The sequence below is a fragment of the Neodiprion fabricii genome, chromosome 6 (genome assembly GCF_021155785.1).
Source record: "Neodiprion fabricii isolate iyNeoFabr1 chromosome 6, iyNeoFabr1.1, whole genome shotgun sequence".
NCBI lineage: Eukaryota > Metazoa > Arthropoda > Insecta > Hymenoptera > Diprionidae > Neodiprion > Neodiprion fabricii.
Window position 1 is genome coordinate 20,920,024 of NC_060244.1, and position 17,589 is coordinate 20,937,612.

Consider the following 17,589-nt stretch of genomic DNA (forward strand, 5'->3'; position numbering starts at 1 on the left):
GCGAATATCGAGGCCCTCGCCAAACTGCGGGTCGTTGGATTTGATCGAAGACCGGGATACGCGTTCATGTTTCAATCACACACGTACGCGGCATCTGCTCTTGAATGTTGAAAAATAATTGAAACTTAGGATACAAGCCGTTGGATGCGAGGGACGAGACTGATCTTGAGTCGCTGTCAGTTAAGTACAATTGTTTATCGATTGAATCTAAGTAACAAAACTCTTGTCCTTGTCAATGGCCCGATATCATTGCGGTTTGACGGCGATATTTTAAACCCTGAAAAATTCCTGGATGAATAATTGTTGCAAGGTGCTGAATCCTCGTTGGATATGAAACCTTAAACTGTGTGCAGTATCAGGTACTTTGCACTGTTTCCCTGCGTTATTTATTCCTTAGCTTCGGTAAATACCAAATCAAATACGACAATAGAATTATATTCTTTCAACTACGTACTCATTCGGTACTTTCACTTTTACCATCAAGGAGAATAAACAAAACACAGATTGATAAAACGTTTGAAAGGAATCAGCATTGATACGTTGTCCCTGGGTGTTTAATAGACGGATGTTTCAATTATGGATTTTTCGACTCGCAGGGTGATTAAATTCCACGAATATAGATATATATATATGTGTAAAAACGAATCGTATATATCCTCTGCATCGCTGCCGTCTACACAGCTATTAAACACAGAAAACACACCCACAAGTTGCGTGAGTAACTCATTTATATCTGGTCGGGGAATTCTCGCACGCGAGATCCGTAAACTTGCGGCAAAAGTGTTTTTCCCAACATCGTTAATTATATATACATATATATATATATATATATATGTGTGTGTGTGTGTGTGTATTCACAATGTTTTCCGATCCATCTTCACTCTCTTCTCGAAATTTAACGAACCTATTCTATAACGTTATAAAATTCAAATATGCCTAACATCTGGAAGAATCGAAGATGGCAAGAATGAAAAATCATATCTGAATTAGAAATGAGCGTATCGTTAATGGCGAGCTAAATCAATGAACCCGCAACATAAACCTACAGGTAAAATAGATTGTCTAAAATGACGTGGTATTGGTTATTTCGAATCTTGATGATGTGTGCACACTTCATTTCTGCAGTCTAAAAAATTGAATATGAATAAGGGAAAACTTGTTTGTATAAAAAATTCAGTAACGAGTATTATTTCAGAATCTGAGGTAAAGAAAAAAAAAATTTACCACACCGTTGCAGCTGAGGTTATTTATTGGTATTCGTAGTCACCATAGTGACGAGGAACCACAACACACACGTGCACACGCCTCGTCGTTTCGACGTCGGTACGTCGGTACGTCGGGACGTCGGGCGTCGAGACGGACGTCGTACTAGGGTGAACGGTTTCGTTACGCCACTGCCGTCGAGCCCTCCGTCGAGTTCGCCGACGGTTTTCGAGTGGTTGGTAAAATTTTGACAAACTTGGGCAAATCGACTAGATTTGAAGTCGTGCGTCAACTAAATAATCCTGCTTTGCGTCATTGATACGTCAATTCAACATAATGCAGAGACTGAGAAGTGCGGTCGCCTTTTCAACTTCGCTGTCGGATTTTCAAAAAAGCTGACGTCAAAAGTTCGGTAGTAGTTGGTTTCATAGTTTCATGTACGTAATATAATACGGCGTGTGAAAATGATAATGAAAATTTCGAACAATCCTCGTCACTTTTCATCGTTGATCATCCTTTTCCTTACTTTTCAAACCGGTAAGTATCATAAGTATTTGTGAAAATAAATTCATTTTTGTAATTCACTTCGCGTGGGTGTTACTGCGGTACTCTAAAAAAAAAGTTTCCCCCAAATTTGCGCTAATTGACGCAACTTAATTCGACCGATATTCAACTTCACGTGACACTGTCAAGTCCACGATAGAACGCAAAACGTGTACAACGATATTGGTTTGCCATTGTAGGTGCGCCGATCAATTACACGATGGTATGCTATGTATACACATGTTTGATCCACGCAAATATTTGCCTCTATCTGCCTCGGTGAAAGGTATCCGTTTTTCGTTCCTGCTGAATTTATATAGTTTCGTCCAACGTCACTTTAGCGTCGTTTCAACTTCGAGTCCTTGTTATTCGCGGTACATTATATGCGTGTTATATACACGCATCGTTATTCTATTTCGGTTAACGCGGCGGAAGCAAAGCACGTATGCTGATTGAAATTAAGTATAGTTTCATCTACAGCCTCACTCAGGTAATTAAGCGTGCGATTAGGCGGAAGATCGTTACAACCCGCGTCCTATAAACGTTTCGTTCAAATTTGTTGAGCAACGTTTTCTGCCCTGTAAAAAATGTTCCTATCCTGTAAATCTACCTTTTGTGCAGCCACTTTTATATACCAACGGAGCTGCGATGATTCAAACGGCCACGAAACACGTGTAATTGATTTTGCGATTTATATATGCCGTGCTGAAAATAGACGTGCGAAACGGTGGGACCGCGAATAACAAAACGCTGTACACCCGATTGGCTAGCAAAGAAATTAATCGTAGTGGAGTCTGAGACAGTATCCCCTGTGCCATAACTCTAAGGAGACATGGAGGATGAATCTAACGAAATATACCCAAAGTTATAATTACGGATTAATTTTTTATCGCCCTCTAAGGGCTGAGGTAACTCGCGTGGCGAGGCGATGAGGCCGTGGAATTAGGCATGAGAAATCCAGCTTGAGCTTGATGGGTATCAGAGCTGATGGAAACCGAGGGAAACCGAGTCTCTTCTTTGCGTATCGTTACACCAGCTTATACGTTTCTGGCGTATTAGGTACGTAGGTATGTACGCAAAACGCATGATGCAATCAGGCTCTGAAATGGAACCAGTCCATCACTACTCTCCCTTGGAGACTTAAGGGTCAAGTTTGGCAAACATCCGAGCTGCTCTCCGAGTTCCCACGAAATCCCTGAGGGTAGATGCGATCCTTCCTTGGCCCAGGATACGACGATCCTTCGGCCTCTCCGCCGGATCAGTCGACTCTTTTATACACCGCACTGATTGAACTCTGTAAAAACCGAGCTATCGGTGATTGTCCGATGTACGTACGTTCATGATGAACATGATACGTAATACTACAAACTTCGTTCAAGGCACTGTCGGGAAGATTTTATTGATAAGGTAAATTCAGCAGGCAGTCATCATTTTCAGACTTTACGAAGCGTGATGATTGTAAAGAAAAAATCCGATTTCTACATCGATTGGCTACGATAAAGAAAATTGGAAAGGGGTCTGAGGGTAAAAAGTCGATACTTTCTAATGATTTTACCTCTAGAATCGTTTGATTTCATTCTGTGATGGCTCGTTTTGTTCAGAAGACTTGTTTTGTATTCAAATCTATCAGGCTTTGAAGCATTTGGAAACGATTTAAATTCAAACATCGATTTATAATTTTTTTTTTTCACGATTCCAGTATTTTCTATTTTCCTTTTTCGACGTTTTTAAAGAAATATTCTCAGCATGGCACTATAATACTTTGATTAATACTCAATGACCGACTACATCGCAATAAAACGTATACCTATATTTATTTCTGGAAATGAGGAATTTCAACTTGTAAAGGAGAAATAAAAAAATAAGAATTTGTCTCTCACTGTTTGCTATTTCCTAGTTCTCTCAATGCGACAGAATCGATTTAAACACGAATTACAACGACGCCAATTTACAGAGCGCATTCACGTCGTAGAATTCACATAGTACACCACTTATACGGCCTATGGGGAACGTGTATAATCTTTTCCCCGTTTTAATAATTGAATAATCTTTTTTCAGGTGCTGCCATCGATTGTTTCAAATGCGTTTCGATCGGGGGTAACAATAAGGCTTGCGACGATCCCTTCCACAATAATGGTACCCTCGGTTTCCTGGAGACGCCATGTCTTGGAGGTCGCAAGGGACGCGACGGCTTGTTTCCGGCTACAGCCTGCATCAAAATTGCTGGAATTTACGGTAAGTCGCTAGGTATGATAATCGAAGTCAAGAAAACAGATCCATTGCTATCAAAAGCCAAATTTTTATTACGATTAGCTTGATTTAAAAATGTTCCGTTTCGATTTACTTGAATCTCAGTTAACGATCGTTTTAGATGTGGCAACAAAATACTTAAAAATATTTTGCGCGTCCTGTGCAATAAATTTCTCAGCGAATTGTTTCGCGCGGAAATCCAGCTCGCTGAATAATTTTCTCAAAATCCCAAGGCGTCAAACTGGATAGTTTACAACCGCGGCCACTCGAAAAAGGTTGAAGCCTACATCGTCGGTTATCGTCGATTTTATCTTATCAAAGCTTTGTAGATTGGTCGGCAAACAAGCTCGTGCAGGGCTTGAAACATTGAATATATTCACACGCCAACTGATTCACGTCTGTGAGAATTCACTGTTCATACATTGTTCCTGGCCGCAGATGAATCCGGGGTTTCGTTGACGGTGAGGAGCTGTGCCTTGGACAGCGGGACCCTGACGACGGACTCGGAGATCATCAGGATGTCTCACTGTGGCGGATTCTACTTCGACGAGAAGTAATTTTCGAGATTATCAATTGGAGAAAGAACGCTTCAACCCGACTGACACTTGCATTTTTTTTTTTTTTTTTTAACAAATTCCAGGTACGTTCGAGGCTGTGTTCAATCCTGCAGCGACGCCGACGCCTGTAACAGGTCTGGAAAAAATTCACACTCGGCGGTCCTGATCCTTGCGATTTTCGCAGTCCTTGGTCGGCTTTGACCTGCAATTCCTCGCGATGCTTGATCGTTGAATCGATGATCGAGCCGCCGGATACATCGCGAGAACAACGAAGCTAATTTGTCATATCTTCGCCGGAACCTAAAGGTGCAATTTCAATTCGCCGGAGGATTTAGTGATTGAGTAATTGCAATTTGGTTACGTGTCCACGAAATCCAACGAGGCTGATCCGTGGCCTTCGGTTTAAGACATTGTAACGAAACTGTCCTGGGCTTGATTAATTCACTCAATCAAAGTTAGAATTAACCTAAGCGAAGGACACTGCGTAAAGGACGTCGCGTGCAGAGCTTCTCCATAAGTAATGATGCAGCAGCCCCTCTTTATATATTACAGATATTATATTTTAGGTATAACTTCTATCATGGGTTGTGCCTGATGAGCATCATTCCCATTACATACACTGAATACTGTACCCCTGTAACTTCGTGGCGAAACCTCATGGGAGATTATCTTATGAGTATACGTAGACTTGTATTATAGAGGATGTGCTCGAAGGATGAACGTGTCTTGGTCATTTTGGTTTTTATTTTTTTTTCCATCGTTTAGTCATTGCGATGGTTGATTCTAATCAATTTTCTTTTACAAACCGTTGGGGACAATCCGGAAAAAAGTACGAAACGAAGCACGTTCCACACAATGAGGCTATTTTGGACAGAGCTAACAAAGTGATAGATTTACGATCCGCGGTTAAAGGGTGTGTGGACCTTTACGAACAACGCTATAATTAAAATAACAAGAAAACAAGAACTACAGTGGTTTTGCTGATGTAGATTTTAATTGATGATTGCTCCGATATTTTCTGAATGTTTCAGTGACATTGCTATTATTGATGAGACAGTAGATTTTTACTGTCGATTTACTCCAGCCAGAAATGTAGGGGAATTGCTACGGCAAAACTGTTTTTTGCCAGGATATTTCATGTTAACGTAAAGCATATATACGCGTAAAAATGATAGGCATCATGATCGGAAAATTCGGACTTAGTCTAATGATTTAAAAATTTAATACTGATGTAATTTGACAATTATATATTGTAGAATTGAAAGACCATAAGAAAGAATTAGTTTGAAGAATAAATTTCAGTTTTTCTTAAGGGTCTTATTATGAGAAAAGAGGGCAAAACTATCCGTACTGCCTTATAAATAATATTATAAAATCATCATGATCTATTATACTTAAATTATATACATTCATTATAATACGCACGTGCAATCTATATTTATATTAATTGCCATGCGCATTCAGCTTGACTCTGGAAATAAAATCATTCGGGTAGAGTTTCTCTCTTGATTTTATTGCCGATGCAATTACGCAATCCCCTGAACTTGGATGCAATTGAAGTTCCGTGTAATTCTAAAATTTTGCAAACGGCTGATTTCATAGTCATGATGAAAAGTGTAGAAGACTGTCATTTCCTGGGTTAATAAATGTGAAAGAGGCGTTTTTAATGTTTTCTCGAATATCGGAACAATTAAGCACTTCCAATACCGCGCATAACTTTCGAGTCTGATACAGTTGCAAATTGATTAGATGCCAAATACGGAGCATAATCCTGTTCACCGTTGCCTGTATATGGGCGGTGGTGCAAAATATTGCGTAAACATAATTTTCCAAATTACTTTGTACTTTTTGATGTAAAACGAATCTGCCTGCATAATGTGGATATGGGATCTACTGCAAATACCCAAGAGTAAGGGACAAGTTGAAAAATTTTATGATTTCGTAAGACCGAGCTCCTGCAGCGAGGCGTCGTTATTTTGCATCGTTCCCAAAATAACTTCAATCTTTTCGAGCGTGAGTCGTCCCTTTGATGCTCTCAACGATGACAGCTTCAACTACGATGACCTGGTGGCCCTCTGCACTAGTATCATTATCGTCGGCATCTGGGTGATCAGCTTCAAAATGTACATCGATTCCTTGGAGCAGGTAATTCAATTAACGGATTTGAACAAAAATTGGTGATTTTGTCGCGATAATTGCGTTTGGTCATTAATATAATAATTGAAGTGACAAGTAATGTTTAAAGTAACCGCAGAAGCACGAATGAATTTTTTTGGAACCTGCACCAATTGCCGCGTCTTCATTTGCATTACATTGACGTCATTGAATTGCATACAATCAGGCGTACATGGCGATATTTAAATTAATCTTACGCGGTGGTTTTACATATTTTATGCATCTTGCTAGAGAAAGGTTATATATTATTTGAGTTTTCTTAGCTGGAGTATTTCTGACCAAGTCATTGACTGCTAAACCGTGATAAATCATATTTTTACCGATGTCATTAAATCACCGTCTATACGCGGAGCGAGCGAGCGCAGAAAAAATCTCGCAGCGAACGTCAGAGCAATTACTTAACTGACGGGACTATGTTTCCTCAATTTTTTATTTTTCTAATCTTGGAAGTCTATTATCAGATGTAAATCGCATTGATTTATCAATCGGGATACTCGGTAGGGTTTAAATGTGAAAAGTTTAAAATTCCGGGTGTAAATTTCGCGTTAAGAAAACGTATATGGAGCCGTGAAAAGAAATTCCAACTTGTCGTTATCTGACAATTATGATATCGCGGTTGACGGCATCCTGGATTTTTTATCGCTTTTGGGAGGTCCTGGAGTTACCGAGGTGCGCGATATACGAGATCGTCGTGAAACTCGTTCAGTTTCTCTTCGCGATTTCCAACCTGATTTACCAAATGCTCATGTTTCTTCGGGATCTTTGCGACGAAACTATGCAGACGTTCGCGAACTTCTTTCAAGGCATAGTAAACGTCGTGAGTGGCATATCCTGCGAAGACGTCGAAGACTTCGCTTCCGCCTGCATAGTCGTGCTTCTATGGATCGGAGTCATCAAAATAGTGCTGAACATGTTGGGAAAGGTACGATAAGCGTAAAGATAGCACAAAAAGAAACAAAGAAATCGCCTCATCCTTGATGGAAATTATTTATACCCTTGACGAAAATCTTTCACGCGACTGACGGAGTCTCTCCTCGCTCATTTTTCCTTTCACCTTTCAATTGTTACATCGAAAATCGTTTCTATTTGTAGATGATGTCCGGATCCTTTTCGTTTCTTCCGCCTTCACCAATCCGCGGACGAATACCTTCAATATTTTTCCCCCCGTCGCGATATCGGCTTCCTTCTCTTAGCGACCATCGTCCTTCTTACATAGAAAGACGAGACTCGTCCAAATCCTATTTCGATTCAAACAAGTTTTGCGATTGATTTGTGCAAAAAATATACCTCCTCTATCGCTGTGTCATTTTTTCCTTTTCTCATTTCGTTTCTGCGGATTTTACACTCGAATTACCGCTGTTAATGTTAGCCACTGTTTGCCAGTCCCTTTGATTTTTCAAACACCCACATCTAGAACCCTGGACCTATTCAATCCGATGACATGAGTGACAAATCGAACTCGTTTTACGACGAAGAGCTCGACGCAGATAAACGCTTCGACTTGGATGGATGTCCCCGGAAGTTGCGGAAACGGAAAAAGACGCTCAGACGGCACAACAGGGGACGTATAACGCAGAGTACCTCCAGTCCACAAATAGACGAAGAGCCAAGTGATTAGGACCGTCTTTGAGTGATTAGTTTCTAGCCTGTGACGTCAAGACGTGTAGTAGAAATCAATTCACAAGTACATTCAGATTTCAAACAATATTATGCGTATGTACTTTCATTTTCAATTCTCATTACGCACTTAAACCGGGCAATTGGAACCTTTCCTTTTCACCATTTTCACCTTTAAATCCATCGTAATTTTACCAGGCCTGATTGAGCCTTTCAAAATTTAGAAATGACAAAAAAAAATTTTAACTTGACGGGATGCCTCAGAAATATCGATATGTAGATTTGAGTCAGGGCGTAAGAAAATCGGACGAAAACTATATTTTATTTGTATATAAATATATTGTACAACAAGTATAAAATGGTATACAGATAGGACATAACAATAACCACTTCATTAAAAAATCAAATCCTTATATTTACACATTGTCGGCGTGTGTTGAGAGACGAATCGCATCAATAGCGTTTTTATTTGTTGATAATTACGATTAATCTCGTTCGTACTGTTCGCGCGTAAAATAACAATATACGTCAACTAGCGATATTAAAAAATACAATAAAACGGGTCGGCTATTCAGAAAAATATTTACATGTTCCCTGCGCCTTGTACAACCTTGTCTTTTTCAATTGGTTTTGATATGTAAGGCGTTCGTTTTTTTTTTTATACTTTTCACGACGAGAGCAATAATTATTCTTTTACTATCATTATTTATAAATTAGATGCTATTGTAAATGGATAAATTTCTGGATGCGTATGAGTTACGTAAAAAATAAATTAAATTTGCACGACCTAATAATAAAGAGATAATACTTGGATAAACGGTACAATGAAACAAATTATATACGAATCATACTTTGGAAAACGTGGTACCCGATTACGTTTCATAAACAATAACAGTATGATATAATTAGATGATGGATATTCACTATACCATTAAATTATATTAGAAAATTTTTCCAACTCGATCAATCATTCACAATGGTCACCGCCAATTTGTACTCTGGCCAGGAGAAGGTTTTTGGAAGTTCAAGCTTGTTAAAAAAAAAAGAAGAAACGATCAGTAGATTCAACATCGTACATCGTAACAAATCCAATGGTAATTTCATGTTTATCATACCCAAGCAAACGTCTCTATGTAATGTATATCGTATATCCTCTTCAACTTACTTGTTCAGGTGAATTTAAAATCTGAAATTCCTGTGCCATTTTTTCGGCAAGATCTTCGGAAAGCAGGACTTGCAGCCAAGGCCCTTGTACTACGTATGGCTTTTCTTCGGTCACCAAAGTGCCAGTCACTGTGGGAGCTACTATTGTGACCGCAGCATGCGATAATATAGATTTGAATGTAAAATGCCTACCATGCATTACGCGACCCCTAAAAAATAACGGGTCATGATAATAATAATGGTTACGTTTCTTTTTTCACATGTTCTCCTGATCGATCAGATATTCAAAGAGTTTTATTATGACTCACTTTATTGCCAGGGGCAAGAGACCACCAGCCTCCAAGTTGAAAGTTAAATGTATTCCTGGTAAAGTTCTTATGCCGTTTTCTTCGTCGAAATTTCCACCGTTTTCACAGGGTGATAATCGTTCGGTTTTTATTGTTGGTTTGACGTCTTCGCCGTCGTCATCGTCGTCTTCAGAGTCATTCCGGGGCTCACGATATTTTTCAGTGCTTCTATCGCTGGCCATTTGTACCCACCTAAGAAGAAAAGAGTCTCATTTACAACCGACCGTTGGTTCTTCGGAGAAACACAATAGAAGTACAAAAAAGTGCAGCTAGATTCTCACCAGCACTTTGCAGAAACTCCGCTTAGATTTGATCCCTCTCTCTCTATGCCACACTGTATTCTCTCGGCGAGAGAGGGATCTTCCTCCATAACTGAATACGTCCTTGCCATATCGGTTACTAGCCAAGGTCCGTAACTCCTGGTTGTTTTGAGAAGGTTTACGACGCCTAGTCCGTTCCAATGTTGCGCCGCCTGCAGCTCTTCCGAAGTAACTCCGACTATTTGTACGAAAGTAACCTGCGTCGATAAACTTTATACATATTAAGAAGGCCGGGATGTTTATAATCTCATGATACACACCTCTCCGTGAGGTGTAGACGCCGAAGTTGGTAGCTGTGGATCTCGCCCCATGAGTATCTGCGTTATTTTTCCATTTGCATTGTCGAGTGGGGCGTGCCACGAAACGTGGTCACCGGGCAGCAGCATATTTCCGGAATTAAACACGTACTTGGCTAGTTGCTGCATCACGTTTGCGGGCCACGTCGGTGGTGTGGTTTCTCCCCTTTTCCTAACTAGTCTGAATGTCAGCTCAAATCCAAACCCACTCAGGCAACCTGGCTCGCTTTTTGGATGCAATCGTCCATCCCCGTGCAAATCAGACAAGCCCAGGCTAGTTCGGTGATGATAAATAAGATGCAATTATTCCCTGTTCATATTCTGGGCAGAAATAGATCGTCTTCGTAGATGCTATTGAGGAAATTCTCAAAGAAGGATCTCAAAAAAGCAGTCAATGGCAAAATATATTTAGAACAGACAGAGGGGGCACCCTATGCTTATATTTACACCGTGCACCCTGAACATGCACACTGTATCCCCTTACATACTATCTATATATAGAACAAAACTATTACAACAGCTGCTGGGCTTATGTACTGCCTCAAGGCACACTTCTGACTGCCTGTGCTGCAGTGACACTGATAAATGCCCTACATCCCGTTTTTTTTTATTCCTTCTTCTTACTCTTCTCCGATTTTCTCTTCCCCTTTTCCTTCCTCTACTCACATATTGAGAAAAAGTTTCAAGTTTTTAAGAATGAAAGAGGTGTGTAACAATTTCCAAGAAAAAATCTTTCATAGTACAAAGATGACGTTCATTTTATTTTTAGGCAGTTTATCATACGGGCACAATGAACTTGAACAACTCAATATTATTTAACATATCTACTACAATATGGGTGGTCAGTCAAAGTAATGTATCAGATTTCCATTGCAATCACGTTTTTGCTAAGCGAAAGTGCAAGACATGCGCTACATTTTATTGTAAATAAAGAGTTTCATTTAGTTAACAGTAAACCTTCTATTTTCAATCGAGTATATTAAATTTGAACTAACAATAAGTACGGCTTGTAAAAAATTTGTTTTACGGTCTTTTTTTTATTCAAAGATGTTTGTGTATTCTTTGTCAAGTAATTTACATATTGGTTAACTTTGGTGAAACAGCAGAAATAAAATATAAATTTATTTATTTTCAAATTTATTATTATATATTTATATAAATTTATATTATACTGTTAGATGAAAACCATACTTTAAACTTCCAAATTGTCAGTCTAGAAAGAGTAAAGTTGTTAATACGGTTGAGTAAATTGTGCAGTAGCATTCTCGAGTGGTTTGACCTTTTTAGTTCAAGTTTAGGCAGGACTAAAGCGCCTTCCAATTGTTCACTTAGTTATGAATAATGTAGCTGAGCGACTTCTTAACTGTTTGACATTGTACCTTTGAATATTGGGCTTGTCCCGTCACATAAATTAATAAATAAATGAGTAAATTTAGATAGTGGCAAAAACGAGATTAAACAATAATCACAAGCAACAAAACGCAAAAAATAAAAGTTAGAAAAGAATTTGAGAAACTTCTAAAATAGGAATATAATCCAATGATGTTTCCAGTATTGTTAGACACTGTGTTAAGTCAATAATAGTAATCTTGTATCTTCTGAGGTGTTGCTTTTCAGGGTGGAACAAAGGAAATAACTATCGTTCAGTAGTAGAAGAGCCGTTTAGTCAACGATTAGTTACCGTTATACCGCTAGATGGTCGTTAATAAAAAAAAAACAACCATCGCTTCGCATGTTTGAGTAGCGTTCTGCTGCTGAGTAGTAGGGTGTGAGTTGGAATTTAAAAATAGTCAATGAAAATACGGTAGAATGTTATTTTTCCTCACCTAACATAGTGCCAGTGGGGAGGTACCCCAAGTTCAGGATATCCAGGATTCTCATACATGCTAATGTAGTCTAGTGGATCTGGCCCACCCAACCTAGGCACAAATACAAAACTGAGTTATTTTACTGGCATGGTGACGCGGGGCAGAAGGGTGGCTAAATATAAAGTCGAACTTTGAGCAGCATTCTCTTCTTCTCATGGATCCTGTGCAATTGAACAAGAAAGGTGTGTAGCATGGCAAATACATTGTGCAATTCAAATTCACAGCAGCATTTTGACGGCGCCATTGGTACTTACGATTAGCATTCCATAACTACATCTTGGGTGATCAATCATTTTTATTAGAAACGCATGAGGAAAATACTGATCAGAGAATCGACTATCGAGATAGAGAAATTAGGCTGCAAAAAAGGTGTCATTCTCTACTTAGTCATTGTATTACGAAATGGAAAATGTGCTTGTGCTGTTATAAATCGTTTGTAGAGCTAAAAAAAAAAATAAAATAAAAAAAAAAAAAACGCGATCAGATCTTTACAGAATTTTATCGGGTGCTGAGAATGGTTGGAGTGGAAATACGAGAATATGAGTTCGGACGATCGATGAAACGGAGACTGAGAGGGTCGGGCAACAAGTGTTTACATCGTAGCGTAAACAACGAAACGGGCAGTTGACACATCGTGTCGGCAGCAGCAGGCTGGTTAAATTTTAACGAGGTTATCCACCCCGGGATTACCGCTCGTCATACACGTTATTATATCTCACCAGTATTTGACGATCGCTGTAACGGTTAGCGGGTTACTCTGCTCGGGGTAAATCTCCCTGCAAAGGTTGTGCAAAGCGTCAAGTCCTGGGGCCCCAGGCGAGGGTCCTTGGCTCGGCTGACCCGAAGGTAGGCCCCTCAAAAAATCCTCCCTTTCCCTCATATTCGCGAACATGTAAAATATACCGCCTCCGTCTCACGACGCGGATCGCAAAGGGAATTCGATCTAATAACCGCAAAGACGTGAACAGGAGGCTCGCCAAAGCACCGATGTTGCACAGGCCAAACTCTTCCCTAACACCGCACCGCTTTTCACGCTGGGACTGCTCACGCACTAATGAAAATGACAACACACAAAGCATCCTCCAAGAACGTGGGTGAGACTGTCGGGTGTGCGTCATTCTCACTTCCGGCCGTTCCGGATCGTCATTCGCTCGTCGATCGCATCTTTCCCTTAGATCCGAATTCTCATTGGTTCCTACTTACGAGATTAACATCGTACAGTGTCGCTGCGGTCTGAAGTTGGGTGCGAGGTCGGTCTGTTCGTAGCGTGTGAATGTGTAAGCCGAGACGTGCACATCAATCAGTATTCCAAACGGAGTTTGATTTATTGATGTGCGTTTTCGTTCGTCGAGGGGAGATTACCACGATATCGTTAATTCCGAATTTAAAACACTACTGTATGCTTGTCGGTCGATCGGCGTGAAACATGTCCGTTGATGCAAGATGAGGTTAACGTTTCAGATTGTCGTTTTGACCTGCCTTTCCTCGAGCTTTGTCAAATGCTCGGCCGTTTCCGAAGCGAATAAGACGGCAACGAGCGATTACAGATTCAATGGGCCCCTGGTATTGTGCAATTTTTTGTAAGTATCAAATCATCGCAAATTCCTGACATGACCTCAATTTGAAGGGCATTGTAACGCAGTGTTTTGTTTTCTTCTGTATTAATCAGGCCCAAGGAATTCATCGAGTGTGCTGAACCCATTGATCACAAGGGGAACAAAACTGCCAAGGAAGAGCTTGGGTACGGCTGTGTAAAGGTATATAGTATTGATCGAACGATGTATGTTTTTTCAGGATTTAAATTGGAAGATGAAAACAGTGTGTTTTATTATTGCATTCAAGTTCGGTGGTTCTCGTTACGAGGATGTGGAACGGACCAAAGTAACTTGCGAGGTTTTGCCAGAGATCGAATGTCACGGAGTCAGAACGTTTTTCCGAGGAGGGGTCCCGTGTATTAAATATAGCGGACATTATTTTACTACCACGTTGCTCTATAGCATTCTGTTAGGCTTCGTTGGTGTCGATAGATTTTGCTTAGGACAAACGGGAACTGCCGTCGGTAAGCTTTTGACTTTGGGCGGTGTTGGCGTTTGGTGGATCGTTGACGTTATTTTATTGGTGACCAATTCTCTGCAGCCTGAAGACGGTAGCAATTGGAATCCTTATGTCTGATGATAGTAAATAGACCCAAATATTGTGTTTAACTACCAAGTATTGACTAATTCTGCACTTAGATAAATATATATACATACATGTATATGTATGTACAAAAACAATTCGTGTTAGAACTCAAATAGTACATAGATATATCTATGCTGAAAAAACTACTGATTTTTATCTGTGCTTGAACTATGGAATCTGGTTGTAGAAACAAGTTCCATGTTGTGTCAAATTTTACTTGATACAAATAATAGTGTTTCAACTTTAAATAATCTAAGTGTGGAAATCCCAATTACCGTGCCATCATCATGTGCAAATATAATACAAACGGTTTCCAGTATCCGTTTAATCTTGTCTGACTTTGATCTCCGAGTTTCCGAATTTATCTTTCCACACATATTTTTTGTTTCCTTTGTTTGGCCACATATGTTTCATCACAGTGAAAAATGGACACAAGATAATTCATAGTTTATTAATAAATATAGTGAAGTTTTTATTTCGATCATCATACTTAGTTTTACCAAATTAATTACGTTTTCATTGTCATATTCGTATGGTCAATGTATTATAATTCGTAGTCATCGGGATGGTACAACTCGCTTAGCAATCTGTAGATATAGGACGGTGCATTTCCTCCACTGAAAAGAAAAAAAGTATGTTGGAATGATTTGCCACACATTGAAAGCTGTGTGTAAAGTGATGACTAACGTGTTGGTAACAAACAACGTGACGAGTTCCGGTGGAACGTAATCGAAGACAGGGTTGTAGGCTTGAATTTTTTCCATCAGTAGAGAATTGGTGCCATCTATAACACCTTGCGTCGGAGAGACGTGTTTGTTGAAAGCATCTTGTTCGTACGAGCAGAGATACAAAGGCGACAATTTGTACAACGGTAGTAGGACTGTAACCGGTACAGAATAATGCTTAGCCGCCAACGCAACTGTGTGACATCCTGTGATAGACCTGAGCCCTCCGTTAGCCATGACTGTGTGAGTTCCAATTATTACTTTATTTACCCTAGACATCATAGCGAATATCGCCACGTCAGATATCAGAGTCGTCTTAATCTTTGCCTTGGCTAAATTTACAGCCATTTCGTGGCCCTGTGAAATAATAGCAAAACAAAGCATGCACGAGAGTAAATTAATAGATCTAAGGCTACAAAAATGCTCAAATATGAGCTATGAATGAGATTGTACAGCTGAACACTTGATGAATGTTATTTCAAAATGTAAAGATAAAAAATAGAAATAATATACAAACATTAAGAAATGGTGCACCTTCGGCTACGATGACTTCGAAAGTCCTTGACTCTGTGGCTTTTTTCAAAAAATCCTCAACCATCCTGGATCTTCCCAGTGTCATGATAATTTCATTGGAGTGAATGTGTTCCGAGGCTTGCTCGGTAATATTTTCCGAGCTGAAACAGAACTGGAATGAAATGGACGTTCTATTTATTAAAGAGACAAATGTGCGGGGGTATAAAATACAGACCAAGTTTCCAGTTCGACTTGAAATTCTGTAATGTGTTCGATGAGTGCGGACTTCAGAGAGGGAACGGAATGGGAATAGTCATTTTCCTGATCTCCTCCTGCGGTAAGAATTTTATGAAGGGATTCCTGAGGGTCCGTCTCTTCCGTTCTATGTTTCAACTCCGATATGTACTCTTCCCTGATGATTTTCAGTATCCTACGAACCATACTACCTATCGACGATTCTATCGGTACAGAATCGATCAGAACTTTTCCATTTTCTTTGATCAATTTCATCAATTCTCTGTGGAAGTTGACAGCACACATTAAAATTGATAATTATTTATAATTATTTGGTATAATAATTAGACTCAAGTTATCAAAATTTATTCTTACTCCGCGGTATGCCATTCTGAATTGTTAATGATATTCTTTAATAGCGATACGGTCGATTCTACGATGTTGTAACTACCATTGATTCTCCTGTAACAAATTACCAGTGTGTTCAGTTTTTAGTAATTTTGCAACACGATAATGTCAAACGCTTTTAAAGTTTGGTGAATCGAAGGTTATGTTTCAGAAATACTTATTATACCCGTAATTAATATCCCTTATCAAGGTTAACACACTAGGGTGGATATTCTCAGGAACATCAGCTACCATTTTATTGCACTAAAGTTTACTCGATATGGTTTATCGAAAATAATTACAGAACTTTTCACGACAATATTGGATCAACGCGACTGCGACGGACGTTGGTTTTCCTTTTTCTTTATCGGTATAGTAGAACTCTCCACACAACTGATACCGACTGAAATTTCTGCTATCGACAGTCGTTACCGCTAAATTCGTATTTCTTGTAGTACAAAATACTTGAAAAATGAGGATCGTAATAAATGTACGATTTTTTTGAAATTCCGCAACGCAATACTTTCCTACAAATTGGTTGGTGAACAACTGTGCTGCAATTTGTAGTAACAGGGCCAACGTTGTGACGTTAATTGTAATCGATTTCTTCGAAGAAATCGCAAAATAGGAATATATAGGTATATGAGAAACGTATGAATTGTTAAGAATAATTGAGTGGACTCTGGTGGGGACTTATCTAAATGAAATTCGGCCTTGATGTAATTAACATTTATTGATATTGCCACTACCAGTGGAAAACTGCCAACAATGTAATATAATAATAGTACTTGAGCTATTCCGATATTTCAATAACTATATAATTAAAAATTCTTAAACAATATTTGCCTGTATTTATGAAATCGGGGTGACGTAAACTGAAATATACAATATAAAAGTAATATTTAACACATTATACAGGTAGATAGAGACTTTCTCATTTCATGAAAGTCACAAATTCATTTTGAATTCAAACATCTAAAATATTTACTAATATTTAGTAATATACTATAGGGGAAAAATCATGAAAGTTTATACGTATAATACTTGAATTATTAATACGGCTATCACTTGATTTTTATAATTATGAATAGACTCCAGTCCCTAATATTCTAATTTGTATCTAAAAAATTGGAAATTTTCAATGCCATACTATATAACGTTGATTTAGTTTTAGTTCTTCTACTCTCCGTATACCATTGTTCTACGGTT

At 39.0% G+C, this 17,589-nt stretch overlaps 5 protein-coding genes across 7 annotated transcripts; 3 read left to right on the forward strand and 2 right to left on the reverse strand.

The window, feature by feature from the left end:
* The first annotated feature begins 1,335 nt into the window (after nt 1-1,335).
* Nucleotides 1,336-8,135, forward strand: LOC124185710. 2 transcript variants are annotated; one of them, XR_006871446.1, is made up of 6 exons: nt 1,336-1,740; nt 3,805-3,981; nt 4,435-4,549; nt 4,637-4,859; nt 6,500-6,698; nt 7,821-8,135. XR_006871446.1 is itself a non-coding variant. In XM_046576731.1 (4 exons), the coding sequence occupies exons 1-4, from the start codon at nt 1,668-1,670 to the stop codon at nt 4,752-4,754; spliced, it is 483 nt and encodes a 160-aa protein (XP_046432687.1). In that variant the 5' UTR covers nt 1,336-1,667; the 3' UTR covers nt 4,755-6,224. The 2 variants fall into 2 exon arrangements, 1 of the variants encoding a protein (XP_046432687.1); XM_046576731.1 differs by lacking the exons at nt 6,500-6,698; nt 7,821-8,135 and having other exon boundaries at nt 4,637-6,224.
* On the forward strand, nt 6,957-8,394 carry LOC124185709. The gene is made up of 2 exons (XM_046576730.1): nt 6,957-7,650; nt 8,143-8,394. The coding sequence occupies exons 1-2, from the start codon at nt 7,333-7,335 to the stop codon at nt 8,344-8,346; spliced, it is 522 nt and encodes a 173-aa protein (XP_046432686.1). The 5' UTR covers nt 6,957-7,332; the 3' UTR covers nt 8,347-8,394.
* A 270-nt stretch (nt 8,395-8,664) lies between these two features.
* Nucleotides 8,665-13,439, reverse strand: LOC124185700 (suppressor of fused homolog). Its single transcript, XM_046576718.1, has 7 exons — nt 13,060-13,439; nt 12,299-12,391; nt 10,437-10,746; nt 10,138-10,373; nt 9,818-10,048; nt 9,511-9,718; nt 8,665-9,374 (listed from the first exon to the last, which is right to left on the reverse strand). The coding sequence occupies exons 1-7, from the start codon at nt 13,230-13,232 to the stop codon at nt 9,309-9,311; spliced, it is 1,317 nt and encodes a 438-aa protein (XP_046432674.1). The 5' UTR covers nt 13,233-13,439; the 3' UTR covers nt 8,665-9,308.
* Nucleotides 13,440-13,570: 131 nt separating this feature from the next.
* Nucleotides 13,571-14,854, forward strand: LOC124185708 (TM2 domain-containing protein CG11103). The gene is made up of 3 exons (XM_046576729.1): nt 13,571-13,920; nt 14,010-14,097; nt 14,183-14,854. Exons 1-3 carry the CDS (start codon nt 13,784-13,786, stop codon nt 14,510-14,512), a joined length of 555 nt encoding a protein of 184 aa, XP_046432685.1. The 5' UTR covers nt 13,571-13,783; the 3' UTR covers nt 14,513-14,854.
* A 114-nt stretch (nt 14,855-14,968) lies between these two features.
* LOC124185703 (translation initiation factor eIF-2B subunit beta) lies at nt 14,969-16,737 on the reverse strand. Of its 2 annotated transcripts, XM_046576724.1 has the most exons (6): nt 16,568-16,737; nt 16,369-16,455; nt 15,995-16,276; nt 15,764-15,920; nt 15,209-15,603; nt 14,969-15,138 (listed from the first exon to the last, which is right to left on the reverse strand). In XM_046576724.1, the coding sequence occupies exons 1-6, from the start codon at nt 16,633-16,635 to the stop codon at nt 15,066-15,068; spliced, it is 1,062 nt and encodes a 353-aa protein (XP_046432680.1). In that variant the 5' UTR covers nt 16,636-16,737; the 3' UTR covers nt 14,969-15,065. The 2 variants fall into 2 exon arrangements, with proteins under 2 accessions (XP_046432680.1, XP_046432679.1); XM_046576723.1 differs by having other exon boundaries at nt 14,969-15,603.
* Between the last annotated feature and the right edge of the window lie 852 nt (nt 16,738-17,589).